This window comes from Helobdella robusta (assembly GCF_000326865.2).
Source record: "Helobdella robusta unplaced genomic scaffold HELROscaffold_28, whole genome shotgun sequence".
In the NCBI taxonomy this organism is placed as follows: domain Eukaryota; kingdom Metazoa; phylum Annelida; class Clitellata; order Rhynchobdellida; family Glossiphoniidae; genus Helobdella; species Helobdella robusta.
The window spans coordinates 1,222,825-1,235,954 of NW_008704435.1; the positions used below are offsets into that span (position 1 = coordinate 1,222,825).

At 33.6% G+C, this 13,130-nt stretch overlaps 2 protein-coding genes across 2 annotated transcripts; both read right to left on the bottom strand.

Moving 5' to 3' along the window:
• Positions 1-1,217: 1,217 nt before the first annotated feature.
• On the bottom strand, positions 1,218-5,378 carry HELRODRAFT_192111 (hypothetical protein). Its single transcript, XM_009020535.1, has 4 exons — positions 5,334-5,378; positions 2,710-2,763; positions 2,473-2,560; positions 1,218-1,844 (listed from the first exon to the last, which is right to left on the bottom strand). The coding sequence occupies exons 3-4, from the start codon at positions 2,478-2,480 to the stop codon at positions 1,322-1,324; spliced, it is 531 nt and encodes a 176-aa protein (XP_009018783.1). The 5' UTR covers positions 2,481-2,560; positions 2,710-2,763; positions 5,334-5,378; the 3' UTR covers positions 1,218-1,321.
• A 3,269-nt stretch (positions 5,379-8,647) lies between these two features.
• HELRODRAFT_173973 (hypothetical protein) lies at positions 8,648-9,499 on the bottom strand (the record flags this gene model as incomplete). Its single annotated transcript, XM_009020536.1, has 2 exons — positions 8,648-8,685; positions 9,223-9,499. 2 exons carry the CDS (start codon positions 9,497-9,499, stop codon positions 8,648-8,650), a joined length of 315 nt encoding a protein of 104 aa, XP_009018784.1.
• Positions 9,500-13,130: the final 3,631 nt, after the last annotated feature.

Sequence of the window (13,130 nt, forward strand, 5' to 3'; positions counted from 1 at the left end):
TAGTTAGACACATACATGTACACACAAACACACGCACATAGAAATATATACATGCACACATATACATATATATATGTGTGTATGTTAATGTGTTAAAGTATATATAGTATTTACAAAGTCAATTAAAAATCTATGTAGACTATATATAGTACAGTACAATATTTACTCACAAATTTATACAACTGCTAAAATATAAATGAAAATAAATAGATTGAGATAATTAAATGGTATTATATATTAAGTATGCACACACAGGCACACACACACACACAGACAAAACCTATCCGTTATTTGAAAACATCGATATACTGGTTTAAAATTGACCACACTAGCCAACTTGTCGCCGACGTTTCGCTAGATCATGGAGCAACTTAACAAGGTCGTAACGTTCCTCGTATTAAATTACAAGAATTTATTTTCATACACAAGAAGAAATCTTTTGAAATAAAAAATTTTTCTGGCCTTATCATCAGTCAAATATAATAGTCTGTACAAAATTCGTTTTTCATAGGCAGTTTTTGAACAATAATCAACGTGGAATTGTTTTTAACGTAACGTAACATAAGTTAACAAGGTTTAAGGTGGTTCAGCAGACTAGGGTCTGTCTGAGAGTCCCTGCCAACTAAGTTTCTTATTATCCCAGCTCTTCGAGTTTGATCTTGAAACTGTTGGTCGATTGCACGGAAACCTAAGCTCATCATAAGTTTTTTCCACTCTGCTGCTGAAAAATCTTTGCTTGATTGGGCTTTCTGTCTTTCTGAAGACTTTGTATCTATGACCTCGTAATCCTCTTCTGCTTTATTTTTATTCTTCAGTTTCTTCTTTTCAGGTAACCAACTTTACCTCCTTTGCATCTTTTTTTTTCTAGAGTGGTTAATCTACATTCTCTCAATCTATTTCTGTATAGAAGTTTTCCAAGTCCTTTGATCTTCTTTGATGCTTTCCGCTGTACCTTTTTAAAAAATGTTTTTGTACTTCTGCAGATGTGGACTCCAAGGCTAAGCGCAAAATTCCAGATGATGGCGAACTAAGGTTTTATTCAAATTTGTAATGATATATATATATATATATATATATATATATATATATATATATATATGTAATATATTGGTATGCAACTTAGTCATAAAGATGAATGAAGAACTTTGTTGTTTGATCGGTAAACATTCAAACTCCAACGCATGAGACATGCATGTTTATGATCATACATACCTTCCAACATGCATTCGTGAAATTATAAAAATAATGTGATCGATAAACCACATGAAATAACTACAGAGATAGCGCACAGAACTAAGTAGCCTACTTAGCTACGTTCATTTCATATCAGCTGGGGACTTTCGTAGAGGGCACACTTGACGTCTGACTGACCGCTGCCTGTCATTTTGTCGTCGCAAGATGGAAACAAGTGGCCGGCCACACACGAGTCATCGTACAAAATGATGTTGTTGTTGCTGCTGAAGTTGGGCATGGTGGTGGTCATTGTCTGGCTGTAACTCGGTGTGGTGTAATTCTTCTCGTACGACGTGATAGGGGAGGAATTTTGATGATAGTGGTGGTGGTGGTAATGATGAGGCGAGATGTGGTCTTGTTGGAGGAGGGGCAGTGAGTGGTTGGTGTTGTTGTTCAGTAGGTTGCTACGCGCTGAATATGCATCAAGTAAATTGTTGTTGTTGTTGCTGTTGTTGTTGCAACGCAGTAGGTATTCTGTTGTTTCGTTCGATTTTAGTGCTAACAATTGACTGGAGAGTTGAAAGTGTTGTTGTTGTTGCTGGAGATGATGGTGAAGCTGTTGTTGTTGTTGTTGTTGCTTCTGCTGGAGGTATGCTCCATTATTCTTTTTCCTTATATCAACATTTAATAAAAACTTTTAAACAAATGACAAAATGTTGTTCGCATAAAAAGTCTTTTATTCATGGTTATGTTATGCCATGTCCAACTTGCTAATCCTTTATATGGTAACATTGCCGTGAAATGATGGACAACTACAGCATACAGGTACCCTCGAATACCTACACACATACGTACACACATACATACACACACACACACATACACGCAGCACACGTACACACACACACGTACAGTGTACACACGCACGCACACACACACACGTACACCAACACACACACACACACACGATCTTTCTTTCTCTCTCTCTCTCTCTCTCTCTCTCTCTCTCTCTCTCTCTCTCTCGCACACTTACACGCATATGCACGCACACAATACACACATACATCTCAAACGCACAATCGCGCAAACACATACATACACATCTCTCACACACACACACATACATACACACAAACAAACACATACACACAAACACACACATACATACACACAAACAAACACACACACATATACACAAACAAACACACACATACATACACATAAACACACACACACACATACACACAAATACACACGCTCATACAAACACACACGCACACACCGTTAACAACTAGCAACCTTTTCATGAAGACACTTGCAATCAGCAGAAGGGTGCCACCGAGAAAGACCCCCAACGCCACACCGACTGCCACCACCAACAATATGCCTGGAATAATAATGTTAATGAACATCTGGCTTTATTTTATTATATTTATAACGCTAAATAAGTTAAAAAATTTTCAGTAGATTATTTTTAATGTTTTATTGTATAACAATGTTTTAAAAAGTTACAATGTTATGTCACAGAAAGCCTACCGAATGGAAAGTTGTAGTTTGTCCCCAGTAGCTCATCACTGCTCGCCAGTTGGTCTGGTTGGAGTATCATTTTACGTGGTTAGTTGCATGTGGGCGATTGACAAGTGGTGAAGTTGAATTATCAAAGAACAAACAACCATTCCATATTCAATTCTTTAAGGTCTACTATTTTCTATCTCTTATTTTTCCACTATCTCTCTCCCACTTTTTATATCTCACTTTTGTTTCTCGCATTCTCTCTCTAGCTCCTTCTTTTTTTCAAATCTTTCTGTTTTTTCTTTTTCTGTCTCTCTTTCTCTCTCTTTCTCCCTCTCTCTCTCTCTCTCTTTTTCTTTCTTTTTCTTTCTTTTTCTCTCTGAATGAAATGAATGAATAAAAATGTTCGAAAGAATGAAAAAACAAAATCTGAATGAATGAAACTGAATGATGGAGTGAAAAACAGAATATAAAAAATGAATGAATGAACGAATGAATAAAATTTTCATAAATTTAATCAACAAAATTAAATTAGTTAGTTAGCTGGAATTTAATAAGCCTAATAGTAAAAAGAATTTTGGCTATGATTGTGATGTTATTGAATTTGACATGATCATCATCATCTTCATCATCATCATCCTCCTCATCATCATCATCTTCCTCATCATCATCATCCTCCTCATCATCCTCCTCCACCTCATCATCATCATCCTCCTCCTCCTCCTCCTCCTCCTCCTCATCATCATCATCCTCCTCCTCATCATCATCCTTCTCCTCCTCCTCCTCATCATCATCGTTATCATCATAATCATCGTCCTCATCATCATCATCATCATCATCATTATCGTCATCGTCATCACCATCATCGTCATCATCAACAATGATAACTTTCTTTTTTTCATGGTTTTAGCGGTAACACAGACAGCTATTATTATTATTATTATTTTATTATTATTCTATTATTATTATTGTTGTAAATTTTCGCTGCGTGGTGAAAACCTTCCTTGCTCGAACACCAACAGAGGCCGCCGCCAGCCTAGGCAGTCTCGCTTCTGGAAGGGACTCGCCTCAACACGAATGTGCATCTTCGAGTCGGAAAACACGGGCCGGGCGGAAGAGCTTTCGCACCCTGCTTGCCAGTCAGTTAATCCGACACTACTAACCGCTGACAAGACTTTTTCTGGCATGTTTTAAATACTTTAGACAATGAACCAAAAATAGGTACTTAGCATGTTCTTTAAATTAAATGACAGTCCGAAATGTACGAAACGAAATTAAATGTTTTAAGCGAAAAAAATAAAAATAAAATTCTCGACAGAAACCGAATAGTAGCAATAGAAACAAAACGGAACACAAGGAACGCTCAGGACATTCTATCACCTCTTTTCCTCCAGCCTCAACAACTCCTGCGTTCGTCTTGCTGACAGAAGTCTGACTAACGCATTTCTACAAACGTGTCTTGCTTATATTGATACCAACCCACTTACCAAAATAAACAAATTTACCCAAAATATATAGTGCCACTCTAAATGTAAATTCACCACCAGCCACAAAGTTTCTAAAGATGGTTCTCGTAACTACCACACAGCAAAAATTTGAACACCTAACCAAGTACAATTATGTCAAAGGAAATAAGTTTTTGATTCAATCAAATCAAAATTCTCTTCATAATCAACACAATTGACATTTTAAATATGCGCGAAGTTATATACGTTTAAAATGAGAAATTTTGAGTTAAACTTGAAAACTTCAATATTTAATAACAATAACCTCTATATATATTTATCTAATTAATTAACTAATTTGAAATCTTCAAACATATTAAACACCAAATATTGAAAGAAAATCAAAAGAGATAATCAGTGGCGAATCTGGACAATTTTGACGGGGGGCAAACAAAATTTTGACGGAGGGGCAACATTTGTGAAAGTGTGGTCAAAGTTAGGCCAACGACTGTTTTTTGTTTTGCTTTTCAAGTCATAGACAGGTACTGGGGCTGAAATTTACAAGAGGTTATAAACAAATTTTTCATGCCAGGCACACCATGCAAACAGTATGCAGTTGTCGCGCACACGCACAAATGCCCGCACACTCTTACACTTGCACTTAGATCTCCACACAACAAACAAAGTGATATAGAAAATACACAATAAAATTAATACGCAAATACACAAAAACACACGCAAGCATTTATATTCGAAACAATGAAACAAATAATATTCAGACAGAAATCTGGGCAGTGAGGCAGCCAGACGAGACCTCTTGAGAAGACAGCACACATCAAATGATTCATTTATCTCATTTCATCGCAGACGAGTCACATTTGAATGCTTCAAATTTACCATCACTGAAGAGCGCGAGTAAAAAAAGGCAGACGCATATTTTTATATCGCTAATCAAAAAGACGCAAATCAATAAAAAATGAAAATTAATAAAAGTATTTAAAGGCAAAAAACATTTTTATAATTAAAACAAAATAATCGTAGGCCACTCACGTGCATTACGACGCCGAATTACACACATACACACACACACACAAAGACACACACATTCACACACAAAGAGACACACATCACACACAAAGACACACACACATCAAACACACATACACACAAACACAGACACAACGTAAGATTAAAAACACTCACTATCGTTAGTGGTGGTACAGTTGCCGATATCACCTTGCCATTGATACGTCGGTGATGATGGTAATGAAGATGATGAAGAAGAAGAGGAAATTGGTGGTGAAGAAGAAGAAGATGATGCAGATGATGAGCAGGTAAGTACCCACGTGCTACCGGTGGCTTCACACGTGATGGTGACCGAGTTACCATTCCTCGTCTGTGTCGTTCCAGGTAGGCTGGGAGGGGCCGAACAGCCAACCACTGTTTGTTAATTTGTGTGCAAGTTTTGTACACACATGCATGAATATTCACATATTCTTGTGCAAACATTTCTCATACATTTGCTACATTTTTCTCAAAATATATAATTTAATTACAACTCACATCCTTCAAATTATATATCAGCAGTAACTAAGGAATTTTTGAACAAATTAAAAGAGTTTGAATTAGCGGGCACACCAGAAAAAAAGAAGCTTGGTATAGCCTTCCTGAAAAATATAAAAACTTAAGTTTGCACGAGGTTCTTCTATCTACCGAGCGAACCATAATCAATACCATTACCGGAAAAATCTGCAAAGCTCATTAGTGACAGTAATTAGAACGTTTCTAAAAACCTGCAAGTTTTTTTTAGATATTGCAAAAGGCGAAAAAAAACTTAAAATTATTGGGGAATATTTGAAGAAGATGATTTTACAAGTTTCTACTAACGTGTTGATAAAAAATTAATATTATTTATAGGTAATAAATTATTAGAAGCATATCTTATTTGATTTTAAAAATGACACAACATGAACAAGACGATATTTCACGTGTATTGGTTCAGTGCCTCTCAAATTATCTCGCCCCAGTGGTTCGTCACCAAACAACTTCATTTGACGAACGACTTCAGCACTTTTAAATTCATGCATTGATATTTTCTCAAAATATTTATTTTATTATTATTTCAATAACTGTTCTAATTTGTTTTTCAACAATTAAAATTCTTACAATTTTTTATAACCAATTAAAATTCATATCAAGTGAAAAATTTCTCATTTAAACTGAAGCCTACAATTGAGTTATCAATCCAAAACTGACTTTTAACAAATCAGATTTTTAATGAAACTCTACAAACAATATTTAAAAATTAAATTGACCTGGAAAATGAACATTGAATAAAATTTGAATGGCACAAAAATTCTGAAAAACGTCACGAGAACGAACAAATTAATTAATTTGATCAAAACAAATACACTGAATGTAAGAGATATATTAATCTTATATATAGTTTTACTAGAATTGTTTGTTTCGCGTCAATATTAGATGCTAGTATTTGGAAGTTCGGATTATCATTATGTTAGTACTTAAGTGAAGGAGTCCTTCATTCGTCATAATCATTAATTGGTCATTAATTTAGTCATTAATTGGTCATTAATTGGTCATTAATTGGTCATTATTTGGTCAACATCAGCATGCGGTGATCATTGCGATCCCTTGTGCTATCAATCTTCTATTGTTACAACACGTCATCATCAACTTCTTCGTCCTTGCAATGATAGACCAGGACGGCTTCTCATTTATGCAAAATATCATATACACACTTACACACACCACGCAAACACACACATATCTATGCAAAATATCAAACACACACACAAACAACCCACACACACACACACACACACACACACAAACACACACACACACACACACATACATATATATATATATATACATTAGGAAAAAAATTGTCTTGTATATAAATAATGGACATAATAAATAATTTTTGTTTTGATACATACACTCCAAATAAGACGTTTCCTTCGCATATGTTATGCTACTTGAAAGATTTACAAAAGGACAAAATTTACTGCAAGAATTTTTTGAATAAAATTTGTCTATTCACACATTTAACAAATTGATTAGTGATGCATTGCTACGTTAACTACAGACAGATGCATATATTTCAAAATATGGCAGCCAGATGGCCTGATGGCTAAAGTTTCCTCGTTCAGCGGTTCATTTTTTGGTTTCAACGCAAAATGTGATCACCACCAATCATACTAAATTTGGAACACGTATTTTCGCACGCATTCAAGTAGGCAGTGTGCTTGTAAGTGCTGGATGGGCTGCTGATACATCCGAACGTTACAAGGGATGAGTGTGAAATATTCTAACATTTTTAAACCAGGCACTTGTTTTGCTTTGCGGGCTTTGAAACGATTAATCTAACAGAAATTGTGCGAGATAGGCAAGAAATTCGTTAAACTTAAAACAATTAAGTAGTCATTTTTTGTGTGTAACACTACGTGCTTTACAAATATAGTTAAATAATGAAGCAACCTAAATGATGATGCTATTGGTAATGATGAGAATTGTGTTGATGATAGTGATTCGACGATGATAATATTGTTGGGAGTATCGCTGCTGGTGAGGATAATGACTCGCACAAGAGATAGAAGACAGGTTGAAAATTAATTATTCATGGGGATATAATTGTGGTTGTTGTAATGATGACAATTAAGATGGTGGTGGTAGTAATGATAGAAAGCTGATTACATCTGTAGTGGTAATAATAAAGTTAGTGATAATGACAAGGACACGATAATAATAATTGAGGCTTGTAAAACAATTTAAACATTAATGAAAGAATTTTGAAAATAATGAAATTAAGTAACAAGTTAAAAACCAAAAACATTTTTTTCAAACCACGTTCATGCCTAATTATTTGTTTACTCGCTAGTTGCTAATTATTTTAAAAAACACCTCAAACTGTCGGATGTCAGTTATACAGAATCCTTATAAATTTAATTATTTAATTATAATAAATTTATTTATTTATTTTTTATAGGTTCAATGAAATTTGCTAATTAAATTATCTGGAATGAGCAAGTGTACAAAATTTAACCACAAAAGAGCAGTGGGAGATTGTCGAAAACTCCATTAGAGATTTCTAAAAGTAGACAAATGCGTTAAAGAAAACATACCAATTTGCCGATAGACTTTTTGCCGAAAGGACACTTCTTTCGGCAAAATGTCTCTTGGTAAAAAAAGTCGTTCGGCGAACTTTTTTTCGGCAAATTGGGGTGACACGTTCGTAAAGTTAAAATAAGCATGGCAATAAAAATGTTATTGATGGTGATGAAAAAGAAGCAAGTGCTAATGATTGTGATGATGATGACGATGATGATTTTTCAATCGAGAACAGAAATATTGAAAAAAATGATGACGCTTGTGAAGAGTTGATGTTTCGTTCTTCTGTTGATGGTTGCCCATTATTTATTGAAGTTGGCGACGAGTGGTGAACAAGGAAATGTCAATAATTCAATTATGAATGAGTGTCAATAAAAAATTACATATCAGATATTGCATTGCACAGTTTTAGATGTTGTTGTTGCTGTGTGTGTGTTGTTGGTGTGCGGATTTGGTTGTTGTGTGTGTGGAGTGGATGTTGTTGTTGGTATGTTGTTGTTGGTATGTGGATGTTGTTGTTCGTTTATGTTGGATGTTGTTGTTCACCGTGAATTATGTTGTTGATTGTAAATGTTGTTGTTGGAGTGTAGTGTGGATGTTGTTGTCGGTTATGGATATCGTTCTGGCATGTGAATGTTGCTGATGGTGTATGTTGGATTGGGGTTTGCTAATCGTTTTCATGAGAGGTTGTTTGAAATAGAAGTGATAAATGGATTTTTTAAATTTTTTATAATTTTATTTTGTTATGAAGTTTCATAAACAGGTGCCCTTTGTTTAAGCGTTCATTTGTAAATATATTATAAAAATAATATTCACCAAACTTGAACAATTAACAAATTGAGAACATTAAAAAATTAACATTAAAATTCTCAATTCAAAAACGAAAAAAATTCCACATCGTTATCAGTGTTTCACACTACAACAGAACACATCCAATGGGATGAACAAAAAAAAATCTTACCCTGAAAGTGAACCAGGAAGTGTGAGACATCGGGCTGTGTGGTTGATTTCGTCCCGAGTTGAACAACTGCCTGGTGCCTTGTGGTCTCCGTTATAGGGGTCAATCTTTCTTGGTCGGTGCAGATGCTTATGTTGTGCTTCATATTGTTGATGTTGTTATTGTTGTTTTTGTTGTTGTTGTTGTTGTCATGGAAACCATCAATTATAACACCGGCTTGATAGCACTGAGACTGGCGATGGTATGGAAATCTATGCAACTTGCCAGATTGGTCTGCCATGGTTGTAGTTGTTGGTGTTGTTGGTGTTGCAATGTTTTTGGGTTTAGAAGTTATTGATGAAATATTTCAATATTTTAATGAATATGACTTTGTTAATGTAATTAATTTTTTGAACTTTTCCATCCAATGTACACAAATAATGTTTGTTCATTAATGATAAACTTTTCTGTGCATGAATTAATGACATCAACATTTGATTACTTGATGTTTGAAAAAATTTTGATCAAAGCATGTCTTGAAAATTTTCTAGTGGGAAATTAGCAAGTGTGAAAAATTTCTGAAGCAATACAACACAGGCGCACATTCAAAAGCATTATAAAGATTATGTTCGTAAATTATTTGATAGACAAAACAAAACAAAACAAAAAATTCAACAAAATTAAAAAAAAATTTTTATTAAATTTTTTCATTGCCTACCTGACAAACAGCAGTTTTATAACTTTCATTTTCTAATTTATAACCTCCCTGTCGCAAACTATTATTTATTCAGATCTTAAACTTTTAGGAATATCAAATAAATAAAAGAAAGCGATGTATTTTTATGCCTCTGGAAAATCTTTTCATCACTTGTTCTGTTAAAAATATTACTTCCATATTTTCGCAAACTTTAAAAATATTTATTTGGGCCCGAAGTTGATTTAGAATTGGTGTTTTAAAATTTGTAGAGGAAATAAAACGAAAATTAAAAAAAAAAATAATAAATTATCCATGCGGTCAAAATGTAATTTTGTTGAATATTCAATTGAATTATTGTTTGATTTATCGTAGAGCATGAGAATAAAATTATGGGAGACTCTTAGCATGGATTATAAATATGTAAATCACATCTCCCTTTCAATATTTCATTCCCTGCCTTGACAACCGGGATTGAGAGCAATTATTTAAAAAAATGAGAAAGGAGAATATGATGATGACGATTATGATGACGACGATGATGTTGTAGAGGAGGATGGTGGTGATGATGATGAAGATGGTGATGATTATGATATGTGGGAGAAGACGAGGATGATAAAAGATAATGATGATGATGATGATGGCATGGGAGAAGAAAATGATGATGATGTTGTATAGGAAGAAGAAGAAGATGATGATGATGATGTTGTATAAGAAGAAGAAAAAAAAGATGATGATGATGAAGATGATGATGATGATGATGGTGCGGAAGAAGAAGATGATAATGTAGAAAAAGATGACCATGTATGAGAAAATGGTGGTGATGAGTTGGAAAACGGAACGTATGATGACGGCTTCTTAGAAGATGATACCGACATGCTCGCAATGATGAAGCTGATACAAACAAAGATGATGTACGGAGTGTGGAGTTGTATGATTATGCATGGTTATCATGCCTGTTAAAATGATGAAAAGATTGGTATCACTAGTGAAACCAAGAAGGATGTGAAGATGTTGATGATTTCAAATAAGTTTATTTGAACGGTGTGCCTACATGGAAAATAGATGTCAATATGTATTGTAGTTCAGAAATAATTTGATAGATTCAAGGAATGAAATCTGTATGCATGAAAAAATAAAACTGATCTACATAATTTTAAAGTTAAGTTTTTTTTTATAATAAAATATTGACTGAATGAAATATGGACCGAAAGAAATATGAAAATTTCCATATAAATTTTAAGATAATTATTATATTTATATTATATCGGATAATTCAATTTAAAATCTTTGTTTATGACGTAACAAACTTGATTAAAAAGTTCATTTGGATATAAAGCAATAACTTTTGAAACTCCAGCAAGTTTGATGCAGATAAAATTAACTCAAGATTAAGAATTAAGAAAAAGTTATGAATGGTTTAAAATTTTTTTCCAAGTTATACATGTAAAGATTCTGTGAGCTGTTTGACAGGTAAACTGACATTATCAAACTATTTTTGACAATTTCATCTCATTTTTAACAAATCAAAAAATTTTTAAAAGTCGGATGTGAAAAATTACTTTTGACTATATTTATAATGTGTTGGTTTTAAACCAAATTGTTTATAAAACAAATGATGATGATACTCTGGATGAAAGTCCTTCTAATTTCAACTATAATGGACAGATATTTAAATGTAATTCCGATTCAATCAGCTGAACATCGAAGGATTAATCGTTCACTTTTCATTATTTCAGTACTTTGTAAGCATTGGAAACTCGTTTAGTACAATGAAATGAATTTCAGTACAGAAATTCTAGATGCTTAAACGATAACTTTTTAGAAATTTGTTTGTTCTGCAGCCTACTTGTATCAAAAAACAATCTGCCTTTATTTTCATTGCTGTGATTTTATTTGAACATTTAGTTGGTCCGTGTCTGTACGTTTTAAATGAAGTTTCACCTTATTTCAAAATTTTTAAGACGTTGGTTGAAACAACAAATTATAATAACAATTAATTAGTCAACCGATCGAATGAAGAATTAAAGGTTCATGAGCTAACTTACTGTAAAACTCGTATCGTCCTGCGTGAAAATTGACGAGTGTGAAGTTGATGTTCTGGCCCTGGTTGACCTCTAACCTCCAGGAACATGCCACCTGTGACGTCATCAGGCCCAGGAAACCAGCTGGGGTGCGTGTGGTGGCCAGGTCGATGATGTTGGAGGATGATGAAGATGAGGAGGAGGAGGAGGAAGAAGATGAGGATGAGAAGGAAGAGTCACATGTTTCCTGTGGCTGGTACATCACTGGGAAATAATAATAATAATAACAATAATAATAATAATAAAAATAATAATAATAATAATAATAATTGGAACAGATCTTTTATTTTTCATCAAATGCATAAAATCAACAATGCATTAGTTAATTAATAGAGAAATTGTCATAACTGTAATAAGTCAAATAATAATAATAATATAATAATAAATAATTATTTAAATAATTATAATAATAACAACCGCAACAAAAACGTATATGACTTGTTAGTCTCTGCATATCTTCACGATATTAATAAGAGAGAAGATTGAAAGTAATGTTTGACACCAATAAAAATGGCAATAAAATATTTCTCTTGTAGGAGCGAAATATTATTTAAAATTTCAAATTACATTTCAGAGTTTTATGGATAGCAGCGATGAATGCATGCATGCAAAAACATTCTTACATGCGTTGTTGCTATATAGGTACGGTATACAAATTTGTATAATTGTATAATATAATTGCTGAAAATGTCGAAATACTCCAATCGACATCCTTACATCACAGTTCTAAATGTTAATTGAATGCACGCCATCTACTGTGTTTAAATGCTGATATTTAAGAAACAATTATGTCAGTCGCTGCTGTAGATGTTGTTGTAGATGTTGTTGTTGTTGTTGATGTTGTTGATTATGTTGTTGTTGATGATGTTGTTGTTGAAGATGTTATTGTTGTTGTTGATGTTATTGTTGATGATGCTTTTGTTGTTCTTGTTGTTGATGATGTTTTTGTAATTGATGTTGTTGTTGATGATGTTTTTGTAGTTGATGTTGTTGTTGTTGTTTTTGTTGTTGTTGATGATGTTGTTGATGTTGTTGTTGTTTATGCTGTCGACAACGTCAATAGGCTTATAACTGTTTGTGCAGTTTTAGTTGTTGTTTGCGTGGTGGTTGTGGCTGTTGGTGGTGTGGATGTTGATGGTGTTAGAGTTGTTAGT